Here is a 9,637-nt window from a genome sequence, read left to right as displayed (position 1 = left end):
GTTTATTATCAAGGAAATGGCTTACAGTTGTAGAGTCCCAGGTCCCAGTGGAAGAGAGAGAGTGAACCTTTCCCAGGAGTTCTTTATATTGGGAGTAGGCCACACACCCAAAGAAGCATCCTTTCAGTTGATTGGCTTCTCATGGCCACTCATCATAGAGTTAACTATGCCTGTATTAAGTTTCATCACCATGGGAATAAGCACAATTCAACTGCTAAACCTCTAGAAATCCTGGCCTAGTCAAGTTGACCTAGAGCCCTAACTATTAGACTCTGTTACAAACACCTGACTTATGTACAACTGGTAGTTATACACCAACTCTTGTAAAGCCTAGTACATTAAAAATTCAAGATGATTACAGTGGTTTGTAATAATAAATACAATTTTTGAAGTCCCATCAAAGCATGTTATTATTACTGCATTATTATGTTGAAGGAGTACTCGTGTGGTGCTGTAGGATAAACCCTCGATTTGAACCACAAGGTTGGTGGTTCAAACTCACCCGCCACTCAGAAACTCTTTATACGGTTGTTATGACGTCAGATGTATACAGGCTGAAAGCAGAGAATACAGAAAGATGCTGACCTGTGCTTTATTGACTACACAAAGGCCTTGGATTGTATGGATCATGATAAGCTATGGGCAACATTGCAAAATATGAGTATTCAGAACCATTTAATTGTGCTCTTGAGGAACCAAGAGGCAGTTGTTTGAACAGAACATGGTAACACTGGATGGTTTAAAATTAGGAAAGGTGTGCTACAAGGTTGTATTCTTTCACCATACTTATTCAACATGTATGCTGAGCAAATAATCCAAGAAGCTGAGTTATAGGAAGAAAAACGTGGCATCAGGATTGGAAGAAGACTTATTAACAACCTGTGATATGTGGATGTTACAACCTTGCTTGCTGAAAGTGAAGAGGACTTAAATATTTACTGATGAAGATCAAAGAGCACAGCCTTCATTATGGATTGCATATCAATGTAAAGAAAACAAAAATCCTCACCACTGGACCAATAAACAGCATTCTTATCAATGTTGAGAAGATTGAAGTTGTCAAGGACTTCATTTTCCCTGGATCAACCATCAACACTCACGGAAGCAGCAGCCAAAAAAATCAAACAATGTATTGCATTAGGCAAATCTGCTGGCACAAGACCTTTTTAAAGTGTTGAAGAGCAAAGATATCAGCTTGAGGACTAAGGTATTGCCTGACCCAAACCATGGTATTTCCAGTAACCTCATATGTATGCAAAAGCTGGACAGTGAATAAGGAAGACTGTAGAAGAATTGGTGCTTTTGAGTTATGGTGTTGGAGGAGAATACTGAAAGTGTCTGTGTTGGAAGAAGTGCAGCCAGAGTGCACCTTGGAGGCCAGGATGGCCAAACTTTGTCTCTCATACTTCAGACTTACTGTCAAGAGGGACCAGTCACTGGAGAGGGATGTCATGTTTGGTAAGGTGGAAGGTCATAGAAAAAGAGGAAGACCCCCAACGAGGTGGATTGGCAAAGTGCAGCATCAGTGGGCTCAAGCGTGGCAACAATTGTGAGGTTAGTCCAGGACCAGGCAGTGTTTCGTTCTGTTGTGCATAGGATTGCTATGAGTTGATACTGACTCCATGGCACTTAGCAACAACAAAAGAGTCAGAACTGATTTGATGGCACTTAACAACAATGTTATGTTAAAAATGCTTTAGTGTATATGGAAGTGTTTCTTTAATGTTTTTATGCATTGTGCAGTATAGTGAGCTACTTCATATGACTCTTCTAGTCATAGTCTTTGCAACTCCCAGCAGACTACTAATTTTTTTTTTTTTTTAAATGGGTCTGGGTTAGAGAAGATGTAGGGGAAGATTCTGATGGATTATGTAATTCATTTGTGAGTGATTGTTAATAGGGTTAATTGTGAAAACTTGGCACTCTAATGTGGATGTAAAATGAGTCATCTCAGAAGCAGGAGTGGCGGGGGCAGGGGGAATCTCATTACCATCAAGATAGAAGAGCCAGGAGTGAAGCATGTCCTTTGGACCCCAGAATCCCTGCATATTGAACCTCCTTGACCTAGTGACTGAAAGCTGTGAGACCAGATAAGTGGTAAAAAAGCAACAGCAACAGAACCAAGAAGCAGAACACGAGACAGAGCAATGCAAGTAAAGCTGAGAGCGTTTGGGCAGGAGGTTTACTTGCAGAGTGGGGTGCCTTCAGGTACTTAATTAGGGGGAGTTAGGATTGCTGGAGTCCTGCTGTGGCATTGTAGGATAAGCATGGGGCCACAAGACCATTTTGAACCACAAGCTTGGTGGTTCAAACTCACCAGCCGCTCTTCATTAACAGGGCCACCTAACTCCTCGCAATTAAGCACAGCTGAGGAGAGGCTTTCTTGACTGAAAGATATGTGCCCTGTGCATTTTCTGGCCTGTTGTAACCAGTTAAGGAGCTCTGGTAGCGTAGTGGACGGGCTGCGAACCACAAGGTCAGCACTTCGAAACTACCAGCTTGTTCCACAGGAGAAAGATGAGGCTTTCTGCTCCCCGTAAAGATTTACAGCCTCGGAAACCCTGTACCAGCGTCTCTATGAGTTGGAACCAACTCCACAGCACATAACAACAACAGTTGTAACCAGTTAACTTCCCTAATAAATCCCATAACTTACCTTAATATAGTCTAAAACTGTATTATGTCCTGATAGGAAGACTGTCCAAATTAAGAAAACCAAACTGAAGAAGGAACGCCAACATGTAATCGAGGAACAGTTAAAGGAATGACACATATTTAATGTAAAACGAAGACTTGTAGCAGTTATCAAGTATTGCAAAATAGAGCAAGGATACAGAATTTAAGGTTAGGTTTAAATTTTTCTGGTTTCACTGGGTAAAATGAGCTTTGGGTGTAAATAAGAAATAGCTCTAATGGTCCAAAAATAGAATGGTTTGCTTTTTAGAAGTGGTAGGTGCTTTGTTTCTGGAAGTAGAGCCTGTTAGGAGTGTTCTAGAGGGAATTTCTTCATGGACTAGAAGATTGATATGTTGTCAATACGTGCCACTAAGTTGGTCCCGAGTCATAGTGATCCTGTATAGGGTTTCCAAGGAGCAACTGGTGGATTTGAACTGCCAAACCTTGTGGTTAACGATTCTGTGCATATAGACAACGTGAAAGATAACTTTTTTTATATTTAAGTTTTTATTGTGAATTGAGTGATAGTTTACATGGGAGAACATCTGTTTTACAGTCATCCTATCATATTTCGTTTCATTGCAATGATTACAATCCCCTCCTTACATCATCATTCAACAATATTTGCTTCTATTTCCTCTGTTTTTTAATTTTGTTTTGATGTACACCAAAACACTCAAGAATATACAATCATTTCAACAACCAAAGGGCACATTCTGCAAGCCCGCCTCTTGGCTGCCAGCACACAACCTCTCTCTTTCCATGAATCTAGAGTCCTCAGCTGCTCCCTTTCTCCATGTCCTCACCTCTTGCCTCCGTCTGTGGTGTCACTGCTTCTCTGGATAGGGTCCCACATTCTGTTCGTGCTCTTCTCCCTTGATGGTCTTAGGGTCTTCTGTTCCTGGACTGTAAGATTAACTACTCTCCCTTTTTGTTACAAAACTTTGTGTTTACAGTTGTGACAATTGCAGTTAGTCCTGATAACAGTTACTCATTATTGAATCATAAGAACCTTATCCCCATCTCCTTCATGAAAGATCACTCTTAAATCTACGGTTTTAAATTTTTTTGTGTCTGTGATTAGTCATTTGCTTTTCTTTATCTTTTTATTTTTACTAAATGTAAAACATTAAGTTCAACATTCTCATTTTTTACAGTGCACAGGAAGGTTGTTTATTTTTTTAATCCTTAGATCAGTACTTCTATTTTACTGTTCATTATTTCCATTCCATAGAAAAGGAAACTGAAATATGTATGTCCAAATATTCCATTTGAAGGTTTTTTTTTTGAACAGAAGAAATAGGAAGATGTAGTCAATTTGTGTTATTGAGTGCATACTATGTGCTTATAAGGTGTCCTGGTTAAGTACTCAGTTGCTTACTGAGAGGTTAGTGGTTTAAACCCACTCTAAGGGAGAAAAGACCTGTCAGTTTGCTCCTGTAAAGATCACACTCTAGGAAACCATAGAGAGCAGTTCTGTGTCCTACAGGGTTGCTGTGAATTGGAATTCACTCCACAGTACACAGCAATAACCAGAACTATGTGCTAGGCTCCAGGCTAAGGATTTTATATCACTACCTCATGTAATCCTGACAATTCCCTAGCAGAAGGTTAAGAATTAACATTCCCACCCTATATTTTATAGTTTAAGTGTCATCAAGGTTGTTCCGACTTACAGAGCAACCTTGTATAGGGTTTCTGAGGAGCAGCTGGTGGGTTTGAACTGCTAATCTTGTGGTTCACAGTCTAGTGTTTATCCTATAAAGCCCCACCAGGAGTCTTCACTTACTTCATTGATGAAGAAATTGAGTCAATGAGATTAACCTACTAGTTAACATAGAATTCTTGAGTACCCTTTACTTTGGTCATAAACAATAATGCTTACTGTTTATATTCTCTGCCCCCAGTTGTCTTTTGGAAGGCCTTTCTTTTTAGCAAGGAATACTTTTCCATCCCTTTTTCTGCAGTGAGTTCCATTTCACCAAGTCAGAAGAATACCTGTAAGATCATTACCTTCTTGTTAAAATAATTTTATTTGTCACTAATACTTTGTGTGTTGTTAAAGTAGTATTTCTAACGTTGTTTCTTTCTGAGAACTATGGTCTTTTCTTCCATTTTAGAGTTGATGGTTAAAAATAAAATTTGATCTTTTAAAATGAAGACCACTGACACTATTTAGATAACAGATGTTCATGGTTAATTAATGAAATGCCTCACAAGGGAGCCACCCATGTGTAGAGGAATGGTACTTGTACAAGTGTCTTTTCTGTAGAAAGGCATTCTGTATTTTTAAAAAAGGGGTTATTGTACCCAGCTACCACTGCCAACTGTTCAGAAAGGGATCACATTAGAAGGTCCTGAATTGAGCAGGAGAAAATGTGGAACAAAACTCAATTATTAAAAAGACTGGACTTACTGGTCAGAAAGAGACTGGAAGAACCTGAGACTACGGCCCGTGGCCACCCTTCACGTCTTGAATGGAACTCAAGCTCTTGATCTAATTTTCAGCCAAGTGGTAGCTAGGTACACAGGGGGACAACAACACTAATAAGGTATGCTTACTATGGAATGGCCAACCATTCAAGATCAAAAAGGCAACATTTACCTAAGGACAAAGTTCAAAAGGTCTGGAAGGAGGGTGGAATGGAAATAAGAATTCCAGGGCGGAAATGGGATAGGTGGTGTTGCATGGAGGAGATTCCAATCATTGAAGTGAAACAAAATTGTGTGATTTGTTGGATGTAAAAGTGATTATCTGCTTTATAAACCTCCATTCAGTTCACAGTAAAAATTTAAAAACTACTTATGACTTTCTCTTTTTAGGTAGTTTTAAACTAAAATATCACTAGCCTGCATCCCATCATTATAATATCCATTGCTGTTGTATTGATTCTGACTCACGGTGACTCATGTGTTATAAAATAGAACTGCTGTAGTCTTTATAGAGGCAGATATCACTAGGTCTTTATTGTGTGGCACTGCTCGGTAGGTGTAAACCACCAACCTTTAGGTTAGTGGTCAGGCGTAACTGTGCTACTTGTGGACATCTTTTCATTATAAAATGTTATTAGGTGCTGTCTAGTCAGTTCCTGGAGCTCTGGTAGCGTAGTGGTTATGAATTGGACTGTCTAGTCAGTACCAGGAGCTCTGGTAGCGTAGTGGTTACGAGTCGGGTTGTGAACTGCAAGGTCAGCAGTTCGAAACTACCAGCTGCTCCGCAGGAGAAAGATGAGGCATTCTGCTCCCGTAAAGATTTACAGCCTCGGAAACCCTGTGCAGGGTCGCTATGAGTCGGAATCGACTCCACGGCACATAACAACAGTCAGTTCCAGGAGCTCTGGTAGCGTAGTGATGAATTGGGCTGCGAACCTTAAGGTCAGCAGTTTGAAACTACTAGCTGCTCCGTGGGAGAAAGATGAGGCATTCTGCTCCCATAAAGATTTACATCCTCGGAAACCCTGTACAGGGTCGCTATGAGTTGGAACCGACTCAACGGTACTTAACACCAACAGTCAGTTCCAACTCATACTGACTGTGTACAGAGCAATTCGCTGCTGGGTCCTTCACTATCCTCACAATCATTGTTATATATATATAGATTTTTTTTTTTTTTCACCCTGGTTTCCTTATTGTATCTTTGGTTTCACATCTTTGCTCATGTTTTCTGTCTTCTCAAATCACAATGGAAGATGAATTTGTTCCTGTGCTGTTCATTGGCCACTCAATCTTCATGTGCTCTGAATTTTCTCTCCACTCAACTTATCAAGGATTTTGTGTGTGTGTGTGAGTTGAGTGTTTACAGACAAGATCATCAGTTTTACTTCCAACAAATCATATGCTTTGTTTCATTTCAATGATTGTAATCCCCTCCATGCAGTAACAGCTGTCCCATTTTCTCTCTGTGGCTATCCATGTACAAATACCCTCTTTCAAACTCTTAAATATTTGTGAGATATATAAATATATAATCCATCATTATAATAGTACATACTAAACAAAAGGACTTCTTAACAATAATTTAGGTATCTTGTAGATTATTTTACATTTTTTATTGTAGTAAAATGTGTTGTCCTTAAGTGCCATCGAGTTGGTTTCAACCCATAGTGACGCTGTATAGGGTTTCTGAGGAGCAGCTGGTGAACTTGAACTGTCGACCTTGTAGTTCAAACTGACTTTACAGTCCAGTGCATTAACCCACAGTGTCACAAAATATTACACTTTAAATTATTTTAAGTGTAAAATTGAATGACCGTTAAACTCACAGTGTTTCATAACCACTACTATTATCTATTTCCAAAACCTTTTCATCACCCTAAGCAAACTCAGTACTTCCTAAGCAATAACTCCCCATTCCTCCTACATTCCAAGTAACCACTGATATACTTTGGTTTCTCTACTTTTGCCCATTGCACATATTTAGTTGTCCTTTGGGGTCTGAGGAGTCCTAGTGTGGCACTAGAGGATAAACAGTGGACTGCTAACAACAAGGTCAGTGGTTCAAACCCACCAGTCACTCCTTGGGTGCTATTAGTTGGAACCAACTTAACCACCACCAATAACAACAATAATGGGATTAGAAGTATTTCACTCAGCATAATGTTTGCAGAGTTCACACATGTCGTGTATCAGAACTTATTTCTCTTTATGACTGAAAAGTATTTCATTGTATGTGTATACCAAATTATGTTGTCCATTTATTTGTCAATGAACTTATTGCATTATTATCTGAGATTCAAAATGGTTTAGCAGTTTCTTTTTGTAAAGGAATCCTTATAAGGCAATTCAGAATCATTTTACCAGCATTAATGAAGTTTTGTTTTTTCACAGAAAAATTTTGAAAGACTTATCTTCTGAAGATCCACGGAGCAGAAAAGGGGACGGAGAAAACCCTGGAGTTTCTACTGTCACTTCTATGTCTGTTCCAACTCCCATCTATCAGACTAGCACTGGACAGTATAGTATGTATAAGAATCAATTTCCACCTGACAGACACGTAAGAATTTCTGTGGAGAGAAGTGATATATATATATATACAAAGAGTGTCAGACTTTATACAAGGGGGCTTTAAAAAGTTTATGAAAAAAAATGGAATTGAAAAAATTGGAATTTTCCCATGAACTTGAATCCCCCTTATAATGGTTTTTCAAGGGTAATGTTGTGAGCTTTTATTGTGTGATAGGCATAAAACATAATACATAATACAAGAGTCCTTGTCTGGCACTGTAGGATTAGCACTGACTGCTAAACACAAGGTTGACTGTTTCATACCCATAAGCAATTCCTCAAAACCCTGTGCAGCCTCACTGAGTTGGAACCAGCTCAATGGCACGTAACAAGCAGTGTTTTTGTTGTTATTAAGTGCTGTCAGGTTGATTCTGACTCATAGCAACTCTGTAAGATTTCCGAGGAGTGGCTAGTAGGTTTGAATTGCCAACTTTGCAGTTCAACGTGACCTTGTGGTCCAGTGCTTATCCTGTAGCGCCATACTAGAACTCCTAAAAACAATAGGCATGCTAAAAAGTTGGTTTTAGTCATTATCTCATTTACTGCTTACAACAACTTTGTCGGGTAAGCACTGTTGTTATATGAGGAAACAGAAGCTTACAGGGTTAGACAATGTCCCTAGAGGTAGGCAGTTTCTAAGTTATGGAGCAAGAATTTAAAACCAGGTCTTTATGAGTTTAGAGATGTAATTTTACCCCAAACTACACTCCCCCTTTTTTTTTTTAAAGTTCTTATTATGAACTGAATGATAGTTTACATGGGAAAACATTGGCTTTATACTCATCATTTCATTGTAATGATTATAGTCTCCTCAGTGCATCATCATTCAACAGTATTTGTTTCTATTCCCCCTTGTTTTGTTTTTTTTTTGTTTGTTTGTTGTTTATCCTTTTTTGGGATATACACCAAAACACTCAGGAATATATAATCATTTAAATAACCAAAGGGAGCATGCCTGCAAGCCTGCCTCCTGGCTGCAAGCACTCAGTCTTTATCTGTCCATCCGTCTAGAGTCCTCAGCTGCTCCCTCTCTCCATGTCCTCACCTCTGCCTCCATCTCTGGTGTCGCTGCTTCTCTGGACAGGGTCTCACATTCGATTCATGCTCTTCTCCCTTGATGGTCCTAGTGTTCTTTGTTCCTGGACTGTAAGATTAACTCTCCCCATCCCCCTTTTTGTTGCAAAACTTCTACCTTTACAGATGACTACACTCCTTTTTATAAACTCTTTGGACACTAGCCAATTGTGTCTGTGACTATAATTCCAAAAGAAATGACTATTTGAATTTGTTGCGTAGTGAAAAATGAATGATGAATTTTCTATTTCAGTTTAAGAAGTCTGAATCAAAGAAGATTCAGACTGCTTTATAAATGAGATTTATCAGAACTGATAAACTTTAGTAAGTCACTAAAGGTGTCGTGGTGTGGTGCTGCAGGATAATATGGTGGACTGCAAGGTCAGTTTGAATCGCAAGGTCAGCACTGCAAACTCACCAGCTGCTCCTTGGAAACCCTATACAGGATTGTTATGAGTCAGAATCGACTTGACAGTACTTTAGAACAGCAGCAAATGTCTATATCAGAAAAGATTGCTATTGTCAATAACTAGAACAAAGTGGGTACCTGTTGTTGTTGAGTGCCTTCGAGTTTGTTCCGACCCATAATGACCCTGTATAGGGTTTCCGAGGAGCAGCTGGTGAGCTTGAACCGCCAACCTTGCAGTTCAGACGGCTTTGCAGTCTGGCGCATTAACCCACAGCGCCACACCAGGACTCCTACAAAATCTCATCTGGGGGCTAGTTAAAGTTATAAAGGAAGCAAATATGGTCCTTGCCTTTTGAGAGGAAAGTGTATATAGTCAGAGGAGACAGTGATAAAAAACAAAGTACCTACCACAAACACCACTGGACCAATAAACAGCATTCTTATCAATGGAGAAAAGATTGAAGTTGTCAAGGA

General features: G+C 39.4%; 1 protein-coding gene across 1 annotated transcript in view; it reads left to right on the top strand.

Moving 5' to 3' along the window:
• Nucleotides 1-9,637, top strand: part of ATF1 (activating transcription factor 1) — an 81,964-nt gene that overhangs the window by 46,330 nt on the left and 25,997 nt on the right. The window contains exon 3 of the mRNA XM_006870047.1: nt 7,504-7,634. Within this exon, the coding sequence (XP_006870109.1) occupies nt 7,504-7,634 (131 nt within the window). The remainder of the gene's footprint in view (nt 1-7,503; nt 7,635-9,637) is intronic.

The sequence above is a fragment of the Chrysochloris asiatica genome, unplaced genomic scaffold (assembly GCF_000296735.1).
Source record: "Chrysochloris asiatica unplaced genomic scaffold, ChrAsi1.0 scaffold00138, whole genome shotgun sequence".
Lineage (NCBI taxonomy): Eukaryota > Metazoa > Chordata > Mammalia > Afrosoricida > Chrysochloridae > Chrysochloris > Chrysochloris asiatica.
Note: the sequence above shows the minus strand (reverse complement) of the source record. Positions and strands in the feature narration are given on the sequence as shown.